This window comes from Danio aesculapii, chromosome 23 (genome assembly GCF_903798145.1).
Source record: "Danio aesculapii chromosome 23, fDanAes4.1, whole genome shotgun sequence".
Taxonomy (NCBI): Eukaryota; Metazoa; Chordata; class Actinopteri; order Cypriniformes; family Danionidae; genus Danio; species Danio aesculapii.
Window position 1 is genome coordinate 49,202,959 of NC_079457.1, and position 24,269 is coordinate 49,227,227.

General features: G+C 38.8%; 1 protein-coding gene across 2 annotated transcripts; it reads left to right on the top strand.

The window, feature by feature from the left end:
• Positions 1–568: 568 nt before the first annotated feature.
• Positions 569–21,371, top strand: samhd1 (SAM domain and HD domain 1). 2 transcript variants are annotated; one of them, XM_056449790.1, is made up of 16 exons: positions 569–779; positions 4,743–4,809; positions 6,220–6,292; positions 6,375–6,535; positions 8,522–8,637; positions 9,054–9,124; positions 10,164–10,319; positions 10,894–10,997; positions 11,089–11,197; positions 13,930–14,021; positions 14,407–14,522; positions 16,979–17,118; positions 17,821–17,910; positions 18,058–18,162; positions 18,507–18,644; positions 20,105–21,371. In XM_056449790.1, the coding sequence occupies exons 1-16, from the start codon at positions 599–601 to the stop codon at positions 20,288–20,290; spliced, it is 1,905 nt and encodes a 634-aa protein (XP_056305765.1). In that variant the 5' UTR covers positions 569–598; the 3' UTR covers positions 20,291–21,371. The 2 variants fall into 2 exon arrangements, with proteins under 2 accessions (XP_056305765.1, XP_056305766.1); XM_056449791.1 differs by having other exon boundaries at positions 10,897–10,997.
• Positions 21,372–24,269: the final 2,898 nt, after the last annotated feature.

Below are 24,269 nucleotides of genomic sequence, written 5' to 3' on the forward strand. Positions count from 1 at the left end.
TCGGTCATCTTGGATCCAACTTTTGGTTTTTTTCAATAAGAAGAGGGTCATGTGACACATCAAACTTATTGGGAATTTCACAAGAAAAACGATGGTGTGCTTGGTTTTAACGTAACTTTAATCTTTCATGAGCCCCCTCACATATACTTAGGAATTGAGTTTGTGACCTACGATGTAGGTATTACACAGAATACATTGTGAATATATAAAACTATATACGTATACACACACACACATTAGCATGTATTTATCTATCAGTTGAGCATCTATTTATTTATAGAAACAACATCAGGTCTTTTATCTGAAATATATTCAACCCTTTCCTCCATTTTCCCAAGTATGTATGTTTATTTTTAATGTAATCAGCCTGTTACCATTCACTGCCAAGCACCAAGTTCTACTAAATAGTTCAAATGTTCTACTAAATAAAAAAGTCTACATCTTTGAGGACCCGCGTGTGAGTAAATGAACAGTAAATTTTTGATGTGTGTGTGAACTACCCCCTGAAGCGCTGCAGCTCCGTTCTGACAGGCGGCGCCAGTGAGCAAACTCCCCGTCAAGGCGGGCACGCGCGAGTTCAGCCGGCTTTCAAACCGGAATGTGTGAGAGAGAGCTTCAGTCAGCGTGTTTAACCATGGAGAACCGGATTAAACGGCAGAGAGTGGACGGAGAGTGTGTGAAACCGATTAATAACGGAGAGTTTGATCACTGGGACGTCGAAGACACGGTGACGTATCTGCGGGGAGAAGGGCTGCAGGAATGGGCGCAGATGTTCAGAGGTGATTAATCAATAACACTGATCAGCAGCTGATCGATAACACTCATACAACTGACAATGAGAATTATTATGATAGATTTACTAGAGTATGACGCTGTTTTTGGCATTATTTCTTTTTGTTATTAAATGTAGCCGGCTTTAATTGTCCTGTCATAGACTTTCTCCTAAACGTGACACATAATCGATTCGACTGAGGTTATAAAGTTGGTTTTATATTCGTACATACAGATATTTAATAAAACTGTGAAGCAGGATTTAAAAGGGGAATACACATTAATAATAATGTGGTACTGTTCTGAGTTATGAGATGATATTGTTGAATATTGTGTCTGAAATTACATGTAAGAATGACTTCAGACAACATCAGCACTGTCACTCACTGTCAGCAGTGTTGTGTTCTGATAGTCACTGGCTGATCATGTGATTTACCTGTTTACAGTTTGCAAACAATACTTTTCATTATATTGAGAAGGTGTAAGTGCGAATGTATAACTTACTTTACCCCTGTTGTGCCGAGAAACGCACCCCTGATGTAAAATGCACCACCTAGACTTTCATTAGCATTCTCAGTCTACATTTAAAAAACTAAAGGCCATAATTGATTAAAAACATAGGCTAATATGATTATTATTTTGATTGATCAAGCAAGAACAAGAAACTAGGTTTACAAATAGATGAAAAATCTAAATATTGACTGTAGTATAGACTGATGTAATGACTGAGGTAAGGTTGGTTGTATGTTCGCACACTCGTTTGGTGACACACCCTATATTGTTTACCATGGTACTTTGAATATTCAGTCTAAAATCACATCTAAAGTATGACTTTAAAACAACATCAGCACTATTTTACTGAGAACACTGTTGTACTTTGATAGTAATTGGCTGATCATATGATTTACCTATTTAGAGTTTGCAAATAATATATTTTCTGAAATTGTGTTAAGCAGAAAGTCCGAATGTGGGAATATAAAATCAACTTCACCTTAAGGATGTAATTAGCCGGTTTCTAAAATTAGGCATTTTGGTGGGTTTAAAACAAATGAAAAACATAAAATTGTAGTTTTCAACTAAACCACACATTAAACAGTTCAATTTAATTATTCTAATCAGTATTGTATTTAAATTAAATTAGTTTATTCATTTAAATATATATCTTCTGTAAGGGAAGGGTTCCATTCATGAAACTCACCTCAGTCACTCTCATTAGTAGTCATAACTCTATTATTATTTGTTATTATAAGTTAATTATAATATTATTATAAGTTAATAATATAATAATATTATTATAAGTTAATATATACACATTTCAGAGGCAGGGGGTGTGTTTCTTGGCACAACACCCCAACTGATATTCGCACTGAACTGAAAACTGAACAGAATCATTAGTGGTGCGACTATAGAGCAAAGCTAGCTTCCTGAGTAACTGAATGCGTCTTATAAACTGAACTTCTGTCACAGCAGGAATGAATACTGAAACAGCATTCCTGATTATCAGTTATTGATCATTCTCTAATCTGCAGCGGGTTTATCCAGACAGACCGGTGTTGCGCTGAGAAACGCACCCCTGCCGCAAAATGCACCCCCTCATAGATTTTCATTAGCGTTCTCAGTCTACATTAAAAAAAAAAAAAATCAAAGGTCATAATTGATTAAAACATAAAATGATTATTATTTTGATGGATATAGCAGGGACAAGAAGTGAAACGCATTTTAAAATGCAGTAGGATTACAAATAAATGCAAAATAATAATATAGACTGTAGGTGTAGCCTAAAATTAGGCGTTTTGGTGGGTTTTAAACAGTAGTTTAGGCTACATGGAGCACATGAAATTGTTGTTGCTGGTTTAAACTGAACCACACGTTAAACAATTCACTATCTCATCGGTATTGTATTTAAAGTTAATTTATTTATTTATTTATGAGCAATATGAGTGCATGTGTTTGGACTGTGGGGGAAACCGGAGCACCCAGAGGAAACCCACGCCAACACGGGGAGAACATGCAAACTCCACACAGAAACACCAACTGACGCTCAAACCAGTGACTTTGCTGTGAGGCAATTGTGCTACCCACTGCGCCACCGTAATCATTCATATAAATTTTTTTTAATCTCTCTTATCTGCAGCATGTCTCCCCTATATTTAAATCTGAAATGGATATATATATATATATATATATATATAGATAGATAGATAGATAGATAGATAGATAGATAGATAGATAGACAGACAGACAGACAGACAGACAGACAGACAGACAGACAGACAGACAGACAGACAGACAGACAGACAGACAGACAGATAGATAGATAGATAGATAGATAGATAGATAAATGAACGAACGTATATAAAATGATTGCTAATAAAATTAAACATATTTTTAATTCAAATTGTTGGAGATTATTTGTAAAGAGCCAAGAGCATGAAGGGACTGTAAAACACATTCATTTCTAGTAGCATTGACAATGAAACTAACGTATCGATCACTGGGATTAATCTTAGCCTGGTTGTTAGCCTGCTGTAGAGAAGAATAAATCAAAGAATAGTAACTTAATTTAGCCTAATTTAGTCTGCTTTCATGCAACTGGGTCAATGCTAAATTCAAAATCCCAGCTTAACCCCTTATCTTACTTTTGTGCATTACCCCTCATGAGGAGTTGTAATAACTCTCCCCAAACCCTTTCCACATCTTTCTGAATGAAACGCCTACTTTACTACATCCAGTCAGCTCACAGTAGACTAAAACAAGCCACGCCCACTGTAAAAGATTTACATATGATTTGAAGTCATTCATATAATGGGAAAAGTTTTTACACCGAGCCCACTTACTCTTATGTATATGATACTTTCCTAATACCATACATTAAAAATATGTTGTCCTTTACAGTTCGAGTTCTCCTCATCAGAATAAAACAATACATCACGATGTCTATCTTGCACTCCGGTTGTTTGTTAATAAGAAATTTCAAGTGCTTCCAAAATACAACAAAGCAAAAGATTTCTTTTTTCATGAACAGAACTCAGACATGTCTGAAATATTACGCTTAAATCTAGAGCTGCACAGTATAGGGTTCCAGCATCGATATCATGATGTGCACATCTGCATCAGTCACATCGTAGGATATGCAGTGTTGAGTTTATATGTTGGGATTATATTTGAGCAAGAGACATCAATTCAGAAACATGAGCTTTGTGGAGTTTAATCATAATAAAATCTGTGATTTTTGCATTCAGGCACTAGAAATCAAACCTTTTTGTATGTGTAATAAAGATTTATTTTATTTACCTGTTTACTTTGAAGATTAAAGTGTTTTTACATATGATTATTCTCCCCAGAAAACCATAAAGCACTGCACATGTCACTTTTCCCCTTTGCTTTATTGTATCAATGCTTTTTAATTGTTATTATATTTTATGCATGATTCACACACAGAATATTCCCAAATCAGTCTAAATTAATGAATTCCTTCCAAATTAAACTATTCAGGATATCTGGTGAAATTATATTCATATTGCACTATATATATATATATAGCAGAAAAACTAAATATCGCTATGCCAGATTTCTCCAGTATAGTGCAGCCCTACTTAAATCTTTCCAAAACATGCCTAGCAGTATGGAGTATTTTGTCAGATACATCTTTAATTTTTGTTATTGATACAAAATTTATGTCAATTTCCAAGCTTTAACCTAAGATATATGAGCAAATAATAAAAGCCAAAAGTCTTGGTGTTGGTTGAGACAAAGAGCATTTATTCCTTACAACCTTATTGTTACGCTGTTGTTTTAAAACAACATTTTCAATAGAGATTTCTCAAAGCTAAACCACACCCTTTGCAATTGCATCAAACAGTAAGAAATTCTCCCGGTTTAACTGGTAATTGAAAGTAGCAATTGTTCAGAAAGCATCAGGGTTATTGCACAAGACTTAATCAAGTGTGTTTTATGTTGTGATTTGGCAGATCATGGGATAACAGGAGCAGGCCTGCCGTGTCTGACTGAGGTGCACTTGGAGAAGATGGGGGTTTCGTAAGTGTTGATAGGCCTGTCACAATAATCAATATATGGACTTATTGCACAACACATGGACATGACCTCAATCCATTTTGGTGATGCAATATATATCAGCCATACATAAACTATTCTAGCAACATTTCAGCTGATTGTGCAATATCTCTGTCTCTATTGGAGGAGTCAGTATGGTTAAAAACACTAGTATTTACTATAAATGACTATAGTATATTTTCACGTGTATGTCTTATGAATGACAGTACATCTGGTTCATTTTTTCTCGAGTACTTTTTACTTTGCATTTTTTTGTTAACATTTATTATTGTTATTTATTTATTTAGGATATGTGTTTTCTTATTCTGACTCCAACGCCTCGTTATTACTTGTTAAAATGAATATAATTAAATGAAATATTCTTAAGAATAAAATATGTGGTCTTCGGAAGAGTGTACTTGCATTATGGCCCTATTATAGTGTCTGAATGGTCTTAAAAAGACAGTTATATCGTTTATTGTAATACATTTTGAATAATTGTAATTATTTATATATATATATATATATATATATATATATATATATATATATATATATATATATATATATATATATACATATATACATATATACATATATATACATATATACATATATGTTTGTGTCACGGTGGCTATATGGATGCAATTTTTTTATATAAACACTGTCAGTTCATTCTCAAAATTAGGTCGATATCTATAAGCCATATAAATTGTGTTATTATTATTTCTACAGCTTGAAGCAGCTCATGTGTTTGCTGATGGCAGTAGGGTTTCAATCTAGTAAAGCTAGTCAAGCCATCTGTTCAATTTTTATTCATATCGCAATATATAGTTGAAGTAAGAATTATTAGCCCTCCTGAATTATTAGCCCCCGTATATGATTTCCCCAATTTCTGTTTTACAGAATGATTGTTTCTCAGCACATCTCTAATCATAACAGTGTTAATAACTCATCTCTAATAACTGATGTCTTTTCTCTTCATCATGATGACAGCACATAATATTAGACTAGATATTCTTCAAGACACTAGTATTCAGCTTAAAGTGACATTTAAAGGCTTCACTAGGGTAATTAGGGTAAAGTTAGGGTAATTAGGCAAGTCATTGTATAACAGTGGTTTGTTCTGGAGACAATCCAACACTAATATTGCTGAAGGGGGCTAATAATATTGAGCTTAAAATGGCTTTAAAACTATTAAAAACTGCTTTCATTCTAGCTGAAATAAAACAAATAAGACTTTCTCCAGAAGAACAAATATTAGAGGAAATACTGTGAGAAATTCCTGAATCTGTTCAACATCATTTGGGAAATAATTGGAAAAGAATTGGTTGAATAATGTTGACTTCACAGTGTGTGTCCTAAATATGAGTGTTGCTGTGTGTCCTCCTGCAGGCCTCTGGGAGCGCGGCTGCACATCCTCCACTGCCTGCAGAAACTCTGCCAGATCTCAGCTGAACCCATGAAGGTGTGAATCTTCCAGAAAAACCCAAAACATGTCTTCAGAAAGTGTGTGTTTGTTAGAGCTGTGATGTGTTTGTGTGTTTCAGGTGTTTAATGACCCCATCCACGGCCACATTGAGCTGCACCCGCTGCTGCTGCACTTCATAGACACTCCTCAGTTCCAGCGGCTCCGTCACATTAAGCAGCTCGGAGGAACCTACCTGGTGTTCCCCGGGGCGTCCCACAACCGATTCGAGCACTCCATAGGGTACGTATACTAGTGCTGCACAATATACGATTTCAGCATCGATATCGCAGTGTGGTTATTCGCAATAGTCACATCGCAGCATGTGCAGTGTTGAGTTTGGATTATAAATGATCATTTAAATGTGTCTTTCAGGCCTCTGACTGTGTGAGAATTTTAAAAGCATTCAGGCATTAGTAATTGCGCTGTTTGTAAACTTTAGATTCGTTTTTATTTTACCACCCAAAATTAGAACAAGTTGGGACAATATGGAAAATGAAAATAAAAAAGTAGTGACTTCTAAATTTACTTTGACTTGTATTTTATTGCAGACAGTACAGCAAACATTATAAATGTGTTCCTCATGATTTTTACTGCTTTGTTTTAAAATAAACGCATAATCCAATTTTGGTTCTTGCCTCTTCTTCTGCTTAAGGACTTTGTAATGTGGGCTTTTTGTGTGGTTTTACATTGTCTTGGTGTAATATGCATGGGCGACCCTGGAGAAGAAGGCAGCATATTGTCTGAATGATCCTTTTCTTCTTTGCTCTGGAGCACACAATGTCCATTTTTCCCAAAAAAACACCTGAAATACTGATTCATCAGACCACAATACACGTTTCCATTGTGTGATGGTCCATCCCAGATGCCTCTGAGCCCAATGAAGTCAATGGTGCTTCTGGACACTGTTAACATAGGGCTTCCTTTTGGCACAGTACAGTTTTCACTGGCATTTGTGGATGTGACTCTGTATTGTGGTACTTGACAAAGGTTTACCGCAGTAGTCCTGAGATCATGTGCTGATCTGGCCTATAGATGAATGAGGATTCTTGATGCAGCGCCCCCTGAGGGATCGGAGAGCACAGTTGTTCAGCTCAGGCTTGCGCTCTTGTCCTTTACGCACTGAAACTCCTCCAGATTCCTTCAATCTTTAATGATGTTCTGCACTGTTGAAGGTGAAATATCCACATGTCTTCCTCTCTTTCTCTGAGGAACATTGTGTTTAAACATTTCAATAATTTTCTCACGTATTTGTGGTCAAACTGGCGATCCTCGGCCCATCTCTGCTCCTAAAGAACTAGACCTTTACTGATGCTGCTTTAGTACCCAATCATAATCACAATCAGCTGTTGACATCACCTGTGTCACATCACTTCATTATTTCAGCAGTTTACCTGATTACCAGCCCTAAACTGCTCCTGTCACATCTGTTTCTGGAATGTGTTGCAGGTCTGAATGACAGGAAATGATGGAGATTTACAAATGAAATGAAGTTTACCAGACAACACATCAAATATTTTGTGTTCATGTTGTCTGCAAGGAAATACAAGTCAAAGTAAATGTTTAAATCGCTACTTTCTTTTTTTTATTCACCTTTTCCATATTGTCCCAACTTTTCTGATTTGTGGTTGTAATTATTCAATCACTGTTCCTGAATACTGTTAGACTCTGAAAACATTAAAACACTGTTGACTTCAGTTGTATTTTTTCCTTGATTGTGTTCGTCTCTGCTTGTAGATTGGTTATTATATTATATGCAGATGCACTCTCACTGCAGATTCATCCCAATCAATCTAATCAATTCTTTCCAAATAGAGGGATTCAAGTAATCTGGTGAAATTGTACTCATATCGCAATATACATCGCTGAATTTTTCAGTGAAAGACCTGTAGAGTTGACAGTCCTCTCCATTAAACCTCTTGACGAACGCTCTTCTGCTAATGAACTGGTAAAGAAATCCATTGCTCTAGGTACTGCATCACAATATGAAAAAAAAGGTGTCAGCTTCCGGTTCATGCGGACTTTACAATTGTTAATAGTTCAATTTTACACAATACTGATTCTGATTGTTTTGGCATCTCTTAAGCTCCATATGGCATGTACTATGAACTGATGAAGCTTCCACAGTGAAGTCAATAGCATGCATTAAAGCAAGTGGAGCATTTTTTGATGTTGAGTTTGTGATGATGGAGTTTGTCTGTTTTCCTGATGGTGTTTGTATGTGTTCAGGGTGGGTTATTTGGCCGGGTGTCTGGTGAAGGCTCTCAATGAAAGGCAGCCAGAGCTGTTCATCACAAAGCAAGACGTTCTGTGTGTGCAGATCGCTGGATTGTGCCATGATTTGGGTGAGTGATGCATTTTCAGATTTATTTCCACGAACATCTCATCATGCAGCTTCTGTCTTCGGATGCAGAGGAACTTGAAAGTGCGTGTAACGGCTATTTACTGCTATTTCCCTCTTGCCAGCACTTCCTTCTAAAAAGTATGCAACACAGTAAGAAAGAGGAAGTATGCTTGGTCAATATATGTAAAGCAGCTTTACAAAAGGTGCACGTTATAGCATTACAATCAGATTAAGTTACAGTCATATATAAGTTATTATAAACAGACATGGTTAACCTGCCGTTTTACAGCATATAGGTGATGTCTATGTGTGCATGTTTAATGGAGTGTATTTGTGTATGTGTTGTCCAAATATGTATGTGTGACCAAATCTAGCAGTGCTGGACTATGTTTTACTCCTGTTCTGTCTGTCCTCCAGGTCACGGCCCGTTTTCTCACATGTTTGATGGCATGTTCATCCCTAAAGCTCGACCTGCTGACAAATGGAAGGTAAAGGACCTACACATGTTTTTAGATCTGTGCCAGATGTTATGAAATAGAAACTAAAAACGTGTCAACTTTCTCCAGTTTTCAAGAACTTATGTTAGTGTGTTCAAATCTGCCTTGAAGATGTTCGTTTCTTATATATTTACTCTTATTTATTAACATTTATCCTTTCAACTCTGTGTATGTGCTTGCAATACTTGTACTTTTCCCTTCTGGTCTTAATATTTAGATCAGGAGTTTGTGTGTAAATAAATAAATATATGGAATATTTTATTAACATATTTTAATAGTTTTACCAAAATAATACTGAGCTGAATAAGATCATATTACACATCATTCACTTTGCATATCTGAACATCCAGGAATGCTAAAGGTCCTGTGAGATTAAAATACAGTTTTCTATATGTTAGTATCAGTCTGTTAGTGTTAAGGATATCTATAATCTAGTGCAGGGGTGGGCAAACTCGGTCCTGGAGGGCCGGTGTCCTGCATAGTTTAGCTTCAACTCTAATCAAACACACCTGAACATGCTAATCAGTGTCTTCAAGATCACTAATTATCTATAAGCAGGTGTGTTTGATCAGAGTTGGAGCTAAACTGTGCAGGACACCGGCCCTCCAGGACCGAGTTTGCCCACCCCTGATCTAGTGTCTCCAAAACACTGCCAAAATTCACATCTAGAAGATTTAAACCGGATGTAAACTCTGCAGTTTGTCTCTTCTGCCTAAATGGATCAATGATTTCTTCATACTTCAGTTTCTCATCAAATCTTCTGTCCAATCAAATGCTCTCTAGTGTCTGACATGCCCCGCCCCCTTCTTCTCATTGGCTGTTCATTTTATGTGCTTGAGCTCAAGCACTCTCACTGGCAGAGCTGTGAGAAAAACAAATCGATATTGGCTGATTTTTAAAAGGGGTGGAGCTACTGTATGCCCCGCCCTCTCATCATTATTCAGATTACGTTAAACATCCAATAATAACTGCACATTTCAGAGCACTTCACAGGAGCCTTAATGAGGGGTTTCTTCTGTTTTCTCCTCAGCATGAGATGGCCTCAGTGCAGATGTTTGATCACCTGGTGCAGGTAAACGGGCTGGAGGCGGTCATGCTTCAGCATGGGATGAGGCTTCCTGAAGATCTGATCTTCATCAAGGAGCAGATCGCTGGACCACTGGAGAGCGTCGTGCTGGACCAGTCGGTGTGTGTTTGTTTATATCCATATATGCAAAGAAAACCAAACTAATTCGTTTACAAATAAAGATCTGTGTAATAAAATGAAATGACTCAGAGAAAAAGTGTTGAACACATGAAGAAAGGGAGGTGTATTTGGGCAGGGAAAGCCCAGACAGCAGCTGAAATCTCTCAGTAGTTCTTCAGTAACCCTCAGCCCTTCCTCAGTGTAAATGAACATCAGCTGCTTCAGTCCAACATCTACATTAGCAGGAGGATGAAGATGAACCCAGGGTGGACATTTCAGCAAGACAATGATCCAAAACACAGCAGAGGAGACTCTCAGATGCATTCAGAGAAAGAAAATCAAGCTGTAGAATGGCCTAACCAATCACCTGAGCCAAATCCAATAGAGAATACAGAATAAAGCTCAGATTTGATAGACGAGACCCACAGAACAATCAAGATTTTGCTCCTTTAGCAATATTATTCCCAAGAAAAAACATGCCAATGTGTATATGCTTATTTCCCTCGCGGTGTAAATAGTCTTACGCAGAGCTCTGACACTGAAAGTAATGCTCATATTACCTCTTGTCCCCCAGCAATGGCCGTATAAGGGTCGACCGGTGGAGAAATCCTTCCTGTACGAGGTCGTGGCAAACAAAAGAAACGGCATTGACGTGGACAAATGGGATTATTTTGCGAGGTGAGCTGCATCTCTGCAAGTTCATAATAATAATCATCATGCTGTTTAATACCTTCAGCATCACTAATATGCAGATGTGTTTTGTGTGCAGAGATTGCTATCATCTGGGAATCCAGAATAACTTTGACTACCAGCGCTTCCTCAGGTTTGCACGCGTGTGTGAAGTGAGAGGAAAGAAGCACATCTGCACCAGAGACAAGGTACATTCTGAGGCATTGTCTGCCATTCAGTTACTTTATAACAGGGTTTCTGCGCGGTCTTAAAATGTCTTAAATCTCCAAATCCAAATTTTAGGCCTTATAAAGTCTTACATTTACTGAAATGCTGTGTTGGAGGTCTTAAATCTTTTTTAAACAGGTCTTAATTTTCCTTTGTTTATGTATTGCTACTCAATCTGTCCAATACCCATACAATCACCAACAATCATCTCCATAAAACTTTACTATTTACTATACTATAGTATTACTATAATATTTACTATAAACTTTTTATTTAAACGGGTCATTTTTAACTCTGTTTATCATAATGGTTTAATTATTTTCCCTACAATAGCATTTGTTTAAAAAGTTCCCCGTGTGTTCACTGCTGAGGACACCGACCTGGACAGATTGTTGTGAATAGATTTAGTTTATTATAGTTTTTAAAACATTTGTTCATTTTTTTTATTATTTTAAAGAAAGTTTATGTTGGGAAAAAGTGTATGTATACAAGTAGAGCTTGCTTGTTTTTACACAATATTTAAAATATAATAAAATCTAAAATATTTATTATTAATGTATTATTAAATGTATTAAATTATAATCATTTTTTCGATAGGTTAAATAAAAATCTTTTCCATCTGGGCCATTTGAAGAATTCTTTAGCCTTTAGCGCTTTGAGTCTAAAATTTAATTCATAATGGTCTTAAAAATGTCTTAAAGAGTCTTAAATTTAGCTCTGTGAAACCTGCAGAGACCCTGTATAAACACATGCATATGTTCAATAAAATAAGACAGTATGATTCATCAAGAGAAAAACCTATCAGTCTCAAAATAATACATTTACAAAATAAAACTATATGTCCACGCACAATTCACATTTTCAAAATCCACTTCGTAAGTTCTGACATGATTCATAAATATATAAATCCAATTCATTTGCTGTATATATGATTTTTACTTGTGTGTGTTATCAATTGTGTTTTGAATTGACCACATTGGACGTGCGTTGTGTATGAATTTTATTCTGTAATACTGTTTTTTTCCTTCACTTTGGTCAATTGGTGAAGTTTGTTCCTCCACTGTCTCCACTGGCTTGCTTGGTTTGGGACTTGTGGAGCTGCGCATGGATGGATTTGCTCTTCAGTGTTCGGACTTTCAGCAGTGAAGATTAAACCACACTGAACTTCAGCTCTGAAAACTGAACTGACAGATTCACAATCTGCATTGTAAAAGCGCTAGAGAAATAAACACATATTGAATTGAATTATTTTTGAGATTGATCTGGCTCCATAAAATACGGCTGCATCGCGATTCTCTAACGATTCTGAATCAAATCTCAAATTAGATTGCAGTGACTAAACTGAAAAATAATAACGTACACGTTCATGCATGTTCTCCCCGTGTTGGTGTGGGTTTCTTCCGGTGCTGTTATTTCCCCCACAGTCCAAACACATGCGCTATAGGGGAATTGATCAACTACATTGGCCGTAGTGTATGAGTGTGTGTGTGAATGAGTGTGTATGGGTGTTTCCCAGTACTGGATTGCCACTGGAAGGGCATTCGCTGCGTAAAACAAGCTGGAATAGTTGGCGGTTCATTCTGCTGGGGCAACCTCTGATGAATAAGGGACTAAGCCGAAGGAAAATGAATGAATAATATAACCTCTCATAATAACAATAACCTTTGTGTTTGCAGGTTGCGTAAACAAAGAGAAGAAAACTGTAAGGCTTTGTGAGGTTATAATTTAGTTTATCATATCTAATAGTTCATTAAAATAAACCGGATGACATTAGAGCTCATTAATCAGAGTGTTTCTGACTGGTGGTTTGTTCATACACACTTCTCAGCAGCGCTGAAATGTGTCCAGAGTGGGTTTGCGTTCACCATCGATTCAAATTAAAGTTTACCCACTACATGTGTGTGAATGTGAGTGTGTTTGGGTGTTTCCCAGTACTGGGTTGCAGCTGGAAGGGCATCTGCTGTGTAAAACATATGCTGGAATCGTTGTCGGTTCATTCCGCTGTGGCGACCCACAAAGCCGAAGGAAAATGAACGAATACTGTAGATTTCTCTTCATTTGGACAGATGGATAATTACAGGCGAGTAATGTTGCTTCCAGACACATCTACAACTAGCCCAAACGACAGTCAGAACTAGAATGCTATAAGAAAGAGAAAATAATCCTTCATTGTTTACCTGGATCTGATTAGCCCACCTCAGCTCTTCTGACAGGTCTACACATTTGAGTGGATCATTTTCATCACTCAGACAGTCCCATATAAGCTTCACCAATGCACACAGCCTGAGCTGGAAACACACATGATTAGTTCAGCTTATGCAGTCAGAGCCGATAAAAGATTTGATTCGATCAACTCTCGAGTGACTCTTGGTTTGAGTCATTCATCTCTTTGCATGCTGAACCCGATCAAAAAACCAGAAGTCTCAAGAGTTGAGCGAATCAAATCTTTTTCCGCTTAATATTTCCTCTCTGAACAAACGACTCAAATCTGACAGAAGACTCGAGTAATGAACGAATCTTCTCCTCCTCCTGTGCAGTGTGTGCATAAGCTAATGAATGAATCACTTCCTGAGATGATTCATTGTTCCTGAGTCGAAATGAATGAATCATTACCTGTCACTTGCAGCAATGTCCACTAATGAGCCGTCAGAATTTCACACTAATTATCAGCCTCTCTAATTGTGTGCTTTCCCTCTTTGTTTGCTCCTCCCAGGAAGTTGGCAACCTGTATGACATGTTCCACACCCGCAACTGTCTGCACCGCCGGGCGTATCAACACAAAGTGGGAAACATCATCGAGACCATGTGTGTGTGAGCAGCTTTCACAACACACACTGCAAAACGTGCTGTTATTACTGAGAGTTTGTGTCGTGTTTCTACTTTAAATATCTACAAACTCTTAAATCAAGAAACATTTTCTAGACACGCTAAACATATTGCTTTGATTTCAGATCAAATGATCCAAATTAAGTGAGTTTTTCCTTAAAACAAACAAAATAATCTGCCAAGTAACTCATTATTTCTGAAAACCTGACCATATGTCGTGCTTGTCTAGAAAATGCTTCTTGATTTAAGAGTTTGTAGATATTTAGACTCGAAACACGAGTAAGAAAAGCATTCCTGCAGTGCATTATTCATTTAAACTGCGTCCACTCTTAATTGAACTCTGTTCTGTGATTGGCTGTGTCAGGATAACAGAGGCGTTTTTAAAGGCTGATCCTCATATCCAGATCCAGGGCTCTTCTGGAAGGATCTTCACCATTTCTTCAGCTATAGAAGACATGGAGGCCTACACCAAGCTCACAGGTATGCTTTCCTTTCGCAGGGTTTGTGTCGTGTTTCAGATCTTTAAAAATTCTTAAATTAAGAAGCCTTTTCTAGACGAGCAATACGCAATACCCAAAACTAAACACTGGCTCGTTTAAATAAATCAGAAATCTGAAACAGCAGACACCAGACGATACTAGGATCTCAATTTGACCTCCTTAATATTTTTAATCAGAAATGGAAGCAAAAAACACCATCTGTAAGTAAAATTAGCAAAGGAAAATATATAACAGAGTAATCCCAGCGTTATGGACGTATATGTTAACATTATAGTGAAACATCTGTTTATATTTTCCAGAACTACTGACCACAGAGTTAAGGGATCAGACAAATATCAATCTGGAAAAATCACTTCATATTTAAAATGAGGGAAATAAGCATGCATTATGAATGTGACCAGAGAAGTCTGTGAGTTTACAGTATACAACATACTTTATAGAAATTCAGTGAATTAAACTGCACAACCCAACAGAAGTAATGCTGGAAGAGTTGCTCTCTATTGAACAAACATGATTGAGTTTATATTATTGGACATTTCTGCATTTATAAGGGAAAAGCTTGCTTATGGATGTGAAATTGGCACTTGTGTGAATCAAATAGAAGTTTGAAAACACTGACAGAGACTTTACAGTACTGTAAAGTACAAGCCTACACAAAAAACCAACAAAGGTCTTGGCTATTTAGGTGAAAACATTATTTTTTTCAGGGCAAGTTTGACATTTGTATGGATTTGCTTAACAATAACCAGGTAGGGGCACTAAAGAGCAGAACGCTGACTATCTTCCTATCATAAATAGCTGAGTTTTCCAGGTGTGTAAATATAAATTTATATAATCTAGTTTTAAATTAACAGTGATATTTCTAGAACTGAAAAGTGATATTCTTTGTGTTTTATTTATTATATTATTATATATTTTATTACATTATATCAAACCTATAGCACCCCAGGTGTGAGAGACATTGAAACCTATTGCTTCCTGAACACTTGCTGAGCCATAGTGATGTTAATGCTACTGGTAGGGTCTCAACGACTGTGCCTTTGTCTATGGGTGATACTTTCAGGCCAAAACCCTGTTGTTGATAAGCTTGTGTGGTCGGTGTCTGGGCAGGATTTTTCCAAGCTGACCAATCACAGAGCTTGCGCTACGCATCGTTTCAGGGTGTAGTCCAGGCATGGGCAAACTCGATCCTCGAGGGCCGGTGTCCCTGCAGAGTTTTGCTCCAACACTAATCAAACACACCTGAATGCCCTAATTAGTGTCTTCAAGATCACTAGAAAGCTACAAGCAGGTGTGTTTGATTAGGGTTGGTGCAAAACTATGCAGGGACACCGGCCCTCCAGGATCGAGTTTGCCTATCCCTGGTGTAGTCACATATTTTGAAAGGTCGGTGTCAGCCACTGCGGCGAATATGCGAAAGCACGAAGGCTGCACCAGAGCAAACGTATAAATCAGCCTTAAGCCACCTCCACCTCCAACTCAGCCCTCCTAAAACACATAATAGACAGGACGACTCGGTCTCAAATCAGACTTATTTCAGACTTGTTAAACTTGGAAACTTCAGACTTGTGTCAGACTCATCTTGGAGATCTTCTTGAAGACGCCGTTTGACTGCAGACCAACCAACAGTCTTGAGTCTTTTTCCAACACGGGTTACTGCTTCCCTCGCTGAAATTACTAAGTAAAAAAACATGACTAAGACAGACAATATCGGGGAAAAGTGGTTGAGAAGAAATGTAATGTTTTTATTTTATTATGTATCTGAAATCTCCCCTCAAGAGCTTTTCCATCTTTGATAGGTAACCCTCAACAAAACTTTGCAAAGCAGGATCTGATCAGACATAGATACTTATAGATGTAAATACGATTGTGTCTGGCGACTTTGGTACTTATATTGTATGTCTTTTTGTTTTTATGTTGTCATTTGAAAGTGTTTTGGTTCTGATTTGTTTAAAAAAATGAAAGAAATAAAATTAAATTACATGAAATGTAAAAAAAGAAAGAAAACATCGACGACCTGTTACTAAAGTATTAAAAATGAGCATACAGACAAACGAAGTAACCAGTTAACAATTCATCCCACGTGCCTTGTTTTTAGAAAAAATGAGTCAAAATGAAGTGAGTTTGTCCTTAAAACAAGCAGAATAATCTGACAATGGGGAAGCAGAATAATCTAGTTTAACACTTTTGACATGACAGTATTCTGCTTGCCCCATTATCAGATTAATCTGCTTGTTTTAAGGTAAAACTCTCTTCATTTTGACTCATTATTTCTGAAAACAACACTATTTTTATTACTTGTCTAGAAAATACTTCTTGATTGCAGAGTTTTTAGGTATTCAGACTCAAAGCAAGACTAAAACTCTTAGTAATGAGGCATGTTTGGCAGTGTGCATGCTGGATATTGCTGTATTTGACGTCAATCCTGCTTTTCAGATCATATCTTTGAGCAGATTCTCTACTCGTCTGGGCCAGAGCTGTCCGAGGCTCGAGCCATCCTGCAAAACATCATCTGCCGCCGGCTGTACAAGTGTGTGGGACAGACCACATCCGAGACCAACGTGGACGTCTCACAGGTCAGATGATGTGCATGGAGGGATCTGCTCTTCAGTGTTTGGACTTTCAGCAGTGAAGATTAAACCACACTGAACTGAATTAAACACTGAACACTGGACTGACACAGTTTCAATCTACTATAACTTTCTATGTGAAGCTGCTTTGACACTGTCTACAATGTAAAAGCGCTGTATAAATAAAGATGAATTGAGCTGAATAGATACACTAGAGTTTTCCAGATCTCAGTATTCTAGCACAGTTAAAGACAGCATATGTACCGTTGGGTTGTGTTTTCATCCACTCTGGGTTGATTTTGAGTCCTAATTTGGCCGCAGCTTTCTCTGTGCTCCAGCAAATGAAATGATTTTAATGCCAAATCTTATTTTGACACATATTTTGGGACATTCCTTTTAAAATTTCTATAAACTCCCAATAATACATACAGATTGGCTCCCCTTTGGTTATGTTGGTGCTGTTTTTGCCCCATTCACTTCCATTATAACTCATTTTTTGGATTGCTAAGCCATGACAGCAGATAATCATGCAGTCTTGAGTGATGCTGGTTTTCCCTGTCGGTAAGAGGGACAGTGTTGACCCTTTAGATAGGGTTTTCCCACTATTATTTAGAGTTCAGTGGAGTAAAACAGCTGATTATAGTGTGTGTGTGTGTATAGAAATACACTTACTGTGTTTACTAAAGCTCCGTCTTTAACCTCCTCCAGGAAAAGCTGCTGGACTGGGCGAAGGAACTGGCTCGCTCTAAACCCGCCGGCACTGAGGGAAACCTGATCGCTGAGGACTTCGTAGTCAGTGTACGAGTCAACGGATCCTTTACTTTCTCATTTTAGGATAAACTCTTACACAGGACTGGATAAAAGTGCACACAGTTAAAGAAAGAAAGTTTATACGGGGTTTGTGGGTCAGACTCCACTGACAGTGTTCTGTCGTCTGCTCTTCAGGTCATTCACATGGATTATGGGATGAAGGAGAAGAATCCCATCAACAACGTCCACTTCTACTGTAAGAATGATCCCACCAAAGCCATCAAGATCCACAAGAAGCAGGTAGACTGCAGATTCATGCATTCATTTACCCGGATTTATGATCAAAAACATGCGATGGGATTTATAGATGCGCAGACCAAAACAAAGCACCTAAAATATCCAGCTTATGTAAAATACTGAGATTAGAATTGCCTTCAGCCACGCCTAGTGGAGGTGGCTAATTTTAAAGGGGAGGGGCTACTGTATGCCCTGCCCACTCATTGTGGTTCAGTTGAGGTTACGTCAAACATCCAATAACAAAATGCACATATCAAAGCACTTGACTGGAGCTCTAAAGAGAGATCATCTGTGTCTATTGTATAGTCTGATGATGCTGTATTTACTCTCCTGGTGTCATGAAACAGGTGTCTAAACTCCTGCCGGAGCGCTTTGCAGAGCAGCTGATCAGGGTTTACTGTAAGAAGACGGACAACAAGAGTCTGGAAGCTGCTAAAAAGTACTTTGTGCAGTGGTGCATGGACAGAAACTTCACCAAACCACAGGTAACACTCACTCCTTCAGCTCATTCAGTGTTTGGATTCTTCATTAAACCCTCCTATTGACTTATAGGAAGGCCAACATTGAATCTGCAGATTATTAGCTCATCATTGAGTCTATTTATTTACTTCTGTAAATGAGTGTCAATTAATGTTTATTCAGCTTTTAAATTAATTTCAGTAATATTATTGACTAATATGCAAATGTTGATAAGATTTATGTACAATACAGTTTGTAAAGTGATGTTTTACTACGTTTTACATAGATATAAAAATAAACATCAACTAAAGAGATTGGTGCGTGTTCTTTTCCGATATTAATCAGTGATTTGAGTCATGTCAGAGATGTATGGATGCAGTCCTCCAAGCTCATGATGGAGTCAGACACAATATTCATTCTGTTTCCACTGCAGCATGAGCACATATTCTATACTGGACATTATTGAAGGTTCAGTGAGCAGACTTTAGTCTAAGCAGAGTCAGACCTTACTGTCCTAATCAAATCATTAATAATCAAGGCATGATCAGATTTTATTGTGCTCAAATAAGCCTCATCTAGAGGCCTTTACCTCTCATATAAGACACTTCTGATACCAGATCATCAACTAGAAGTCCAGTTATTATTTGTGTTCCTAAAACTGACACTAATGAAGACAGCAGAAGTCAATGACTAACTTTAATTAATGTTTCCTGCTCCAAAATATCATAAATGTTTCTTAAAATATATTGTGTTCAATTAAACATCAGTTTTAGACCTTTAAAAAGATCATATTTTAGAGCAGTAACCACAATATGGGGATTTTTGCATCCAAGGTTATCTACAGGGTGTCCGCGGGGTCTTAAAAAGTATTAGAAGTTGATAAATCAATAATGAGAAAATGAAGGCCTTTAAAAGGTATTAAAAAGTCTTAATCCTGTTTTTACGAGGTCTTACATTGTGTTCAAGTGTTTGACTAAAAAAACCTGAATCTATTTATTTTCCTCCTAATTTTAACAACGCCATGCTCGATCCAAGCAGTTGGCTCGGGCCGGGGCGCGTCCGGCCAAGCTCCTCCATCTGGGTAATGTCACGTAATTTGCTGCAAACTCTGGATGGTGATGTGACGCTCTCCACATATATTGACACCATTGAGCAAAACAGACAGCAAAATATGAAAATGTAAGTTTGTGTACTCCTGGTTGGAGAAAGACGAGCTTAAACTGTCGCTGAAAACACCCACGTCATTTATTCTGTCAAGTTTTGTTTCGTCCGAGCTTATCTGAGTTCTGTTGCACAGTTGATTTATTTAACTACAACTGTTTATTAAGTTAAAGGTTTGATACTGATTAGAAGTGAGGTCTTAAAATATTCTGAGAAGGTCTTTAAAAAGTCTTAAAAAGGTATTGAAATTCCCTTTAGGATTCCTTCATATCATAACATTAGAGTCTTATACTGGCGCATGCCTAAAATAAAGTGTTTGTTTCAGGATGGAGATATCATTGCTCCAGAACTCACTCCACTGAAGCAGGACTGGCACGCTCGTGAGGATGAGGACGAAGATGAGGAGGAGAAGCACAGACAAAACCAGACTCTTCCTCAGCACACGCCACAGAGGACTGGGAGAAACGTAAAAGTCAACCTTTTTCAGGCTCGGGGCGAAACAAAACTCTGAATAACACTGCAAAACATGCTTCAAACTCCTGTTTCCAGTCCAAACATTGAAGAGTTCTGAAATCATGAAGCATTTTCTGGACAAATAGGAAGTATAGTCATGTTTTCAGGCTATAGTTTGCCCTTAAAACAAGCAAAATAATCTGAAAATGGGGAAGTGGGATCAGGTTATGTCAAAGCAAAAACTAGATTATTAAACTCACCCTATTTTGGCAGATTATTTAGCTTGTTTGAAGGAAAATCTCACTTCATTTTGACTCATTATTACTGAAAACAAAGCAAATATTTAGTGCTTGTCTAGAAAATGCTTCTTGATTTCAGAGTTTGTAGATATTTAGAATAGAAACAAGACTAAAAATCCAAATAATAAAGTGTTTATTGCAGTGTTCTGGCATTGATGATCAGCCCTCAGTGAAATATACAGCTTTTACCCCACAGACAGATCAGCAGACGCCTGTATGTGCTTTTACTTTCTGCTTTAATATCATGTTGATCAGCAGGGTTTTTTGAGGAAATCAACACTTCATCATCATGTGTTCACGCAGAGGGAGCGTTACATCTGCAGTTCTTCTTATCTTTATTATTTTAAACGTTATTATTCTTATTTTAATCAGGGACCGGCTGTTACATTGTTCTCTCTCGGCTCTTGTAGTGCTGAAATGCGGTGACGTATCAGTATTTGAGCTCAATATATATTTATATTTTATGCTTGAAGTGTTTGTGTGGTCTCTTGCTCTCAGTGATTTCAGATGTGCTTCCTGTTCATCAGTGCAGGGATGTGCTGTAAACACACAACTTATTTCAAAGCATACAAACAAACGTGTGTGTGTGTGTGTGTGTGTGTTTGCAGTGTTTATTTATTTTGTTGATGCATGCATGATTCCCTTCTGCTTTGTGTTGTGAGATTTCTCTGATAATCTACAGGGAGCCGCTGAACTTTATAAAAGAGAAAGTATTGTGCATCAGTACAGTAGAGGACTGCTGTTCTTCTTCTTTTCCTCAGGACTTCCTCTCTCCTGACTGTAAATAGGAGTTGTTCATCTTGCAATAAATGCTCACCGACTGTAAGTGATGTTTGACCAGTCCTGCGAGTGCTCATTAATGTCAAATCACTGTTTTCTGTAGTATTAATTGCAACACTGATTACACTGTACAAAATGCAGAGTTCCACACGATTCATTCATGATGTCACAACTCAAATACATTAAGTTAACTGTTGAACATAAAGCAATTAAGCTGTGCTCCAAAAAACCTGAAGAATAGTGTTGTTTCAGCTTATTTTAAGCAAACAATTTGAACAAGCAGCAAAAACTGTACAAAACGCAGGGATCCACACGATTCCTTCATGATGTCACAACTCGCATCGGTTAAGTTCATTCATTCATCCCTAACCCCTTCGGTTTAGTCTCTATTTCAAAGATTGACCACAGCAGAATGAACCGCCAACTATTCCAGCTTATGTTTTCCACAGTGGATCCCTTTCCAGCCGCACCCCAGTATTGGGAAACACCCATGCACACTCGTTCACAGACACTCATACACTATGGACAATTTAGTTTATTCAATTTACTCACAGTGCCATATCACTTCTAGCAAATATGCTTTGCATTGATCCATACTTGATTAGGTTTTGACAATATCTGTCTGACTTGCAACTATTTGAGCATAGTAGCCTCGGGGGCCCCCCGCTCCTCATCGGCATGCTCCATCCAAGCTTTAAGTGAGAGTAGTGGTCCATCCTCTTGGATGGTCGCCCTCTCACTCGATGACACCGAGAACCAGATGTCCATCGCAGCATTGAAGGGTGGGCTGTCATGCTCCAATGACAGTCCGGATCAACTCTCTCCATCCGGGGTGCTGAGTGAGGTCTCGGACATGGAATCGGACATGATAGCTGTGGCCCGGGCTGCTTCGGCAGTGGGGTTGGAGAGGCTTGTCCCCCAGCTCCGCTGCTGGACTGACTAGATGGGTGCTACATGGGGACTAGAGAGGGGAAAACCCTTTAGGCCCCTGTCCCCTTCTTCCCGTAAGTGCACAGTCACCTCACAGTCTGCGCTTTCGCCCTCATAGTCCTTGATGGTCAATCTTTGCCCACATGGCACCTTTTTCTGACGAGGTCAGCCAAGGCTTTCGCACGAAGCGTGTAGGTTGTCTCTGTCCCTTGGGGCCAGAACCTACATCGCTGCAGTGCTACCAAGCGCAGGCATTGGCCAAGCTGCATGAGGGTTGTTCCGACCCAGGCCTTATGCAAGAGCAATGCACCACAACCGACTATGCTTTGATGACCACCAAGTCAGCTGCGCGTGCCCTGGGGGAGACGGTGACCACGCTAGTGGTCCAGGAACACTACCTCTGGCTAATCCTGGCTGATATGTGTGATGCTGACAAAGTTCGCTTTCTTAACACACCCATGTCCCAGGCTGGCCTGTTCGGCGAGACCATTGGGGAATTCATACAGGAGTTCTGGGCAATGAAAGAGCAGTCAAGCGTGATGGGGCAAGTCATCTACAGGCGGGCTCGGAAAACTGCTCTCCCCGCCAACCCATCCACCTCAGCTGCTCCTCGGCAAGGACTCCCACCTGTGGCTCCAAGACCTGCTTTACCACCCCAGCCCGCTCCACTGGCTATACAGCAGCGTTGAGCCACCTGAAGGCAGCCAGTGCCCCTGCCCCAAGGCGCCGTCAAATCTGGTAAACGGACTGAGAAGCGACTCGGAGACAGGCCACCCGGAGAAGAGGGGACTTGCTCTTTCCTCATTGGAGGACTAAGGACATCAACATCAGGCTGCTAGCCTCACGACCGGTGGTTAACAAATTGTCAATAAATCAAGCTTCTCTCTCTCCACGTGTGACAGCTTGAACACTGCCACCAAGGTGAAGGACGGGCACTACAGCCTGTTTTTCATCGTACCCAAAAAGAGCAGTGGGTTTATGACCAAACCTAGACCTGCTCATTGTGAACCGCTATCTGCACAAGCTGCTGTTCCAATGCTCATGCAGAGGTGCATCATCCTGTGCGTTCGGCCTCAGGAATGGTTTTCAGCAATAGGCCTGAAGGACGCATATGTCTTCATCCTTCCATGCCAGCAGCAGTTCCTGCAGTTTGCATTCGAAGGTCGAGCATGGCAGTACAAAGTCCTCCCTTTCAGGCTCTCCCGGTCTCTGCAGGTTTTCACCAAGCTGGCAGAGGGTGCCTTCAGCTCGTTGGCATACTTATACTCAATTATCTCGAAGACTGGCTGACTTTAGCTCAGTCACAGAATCAATTGATTATGCACAGGAACAGGGTGCTCCGGCACCTCGACAAGTTGGGGCTTTGGGTCAAATGAGAAAAGAGCAGGCTCGCCCCCGTGCAGAGCATCTCTTTTCTCGGGTGGATCTCGATCACCATGATAGACCATGACAGGAGGACTGTGGTCCCACTGAAACTTTTTCAGAGGTTCCTGGAGCATCTCTAGGAACTGCGTCACAATACAAATCAAATAGCGCTCACAGCTTCCGGTACATGGGGACTTTAAGGTGAGTGGTTGCAAACAATTTCAACCGGAAACCTCAACCATTTTCTTGTTTTCGTTTTTAGAGAAACTGAATATTAAATGAGAAAGCAGTGGGCGTGGCTTGATTTTTCTACTGCAAGCTGATTGGATGTAGTAAAGTAGGCATTTCATTCAGAAAGATGGGGAAAAAGGTTTGGGGAGAGATAATACAGCCTAACAGACTCCTCCTGCTCATCATTTCTGTTTGATGTTGAAACTGACAGCTGGAGGGGCGTGGTTAAGTGTGTTAGCCCCGCCCAATACCTCAGACAGATAATCTGACAAATGAAAACAAACAGGAAGTGCATTTCCACATTTCAATAATATATCACAAGAGCAAACTATTGTTTTGTTCTTAATGACCTGTACAGATGAATTGTTCACCACAAAACTAGCAATGTGAGCTAACAACATCAATATGGCTAGATTTGATTTCATTTCAATG

What these genes read in the sequence shown, in the direction of transcription:
- samhd1 (XM_056449790.1), top strand. Translation starts at nt 599, where the DNA reads ATGTGTGAGAGAGAGCTTCAGTCAGCGTGTTTAACCATGGAGAACCGG. An exon ending in GACCTGCTGACAAATGGAAG is followed by an intron (nt 9,125 to 10,163) that starts GTAAAGGACCTA and finishes TTTTCTCCTCAG; the next exon opens with CATGAGATGGCCTCAGTGCA. An exon ending in TCAAGATCCACAAGAAGCAG is followed by an intron (nt 18,163 to 18,506) that starts GTAGACTGCAGA and finishes GTCATGAAACAG; the next exon opens with GTGTCTAAACTCCTGCCGGA.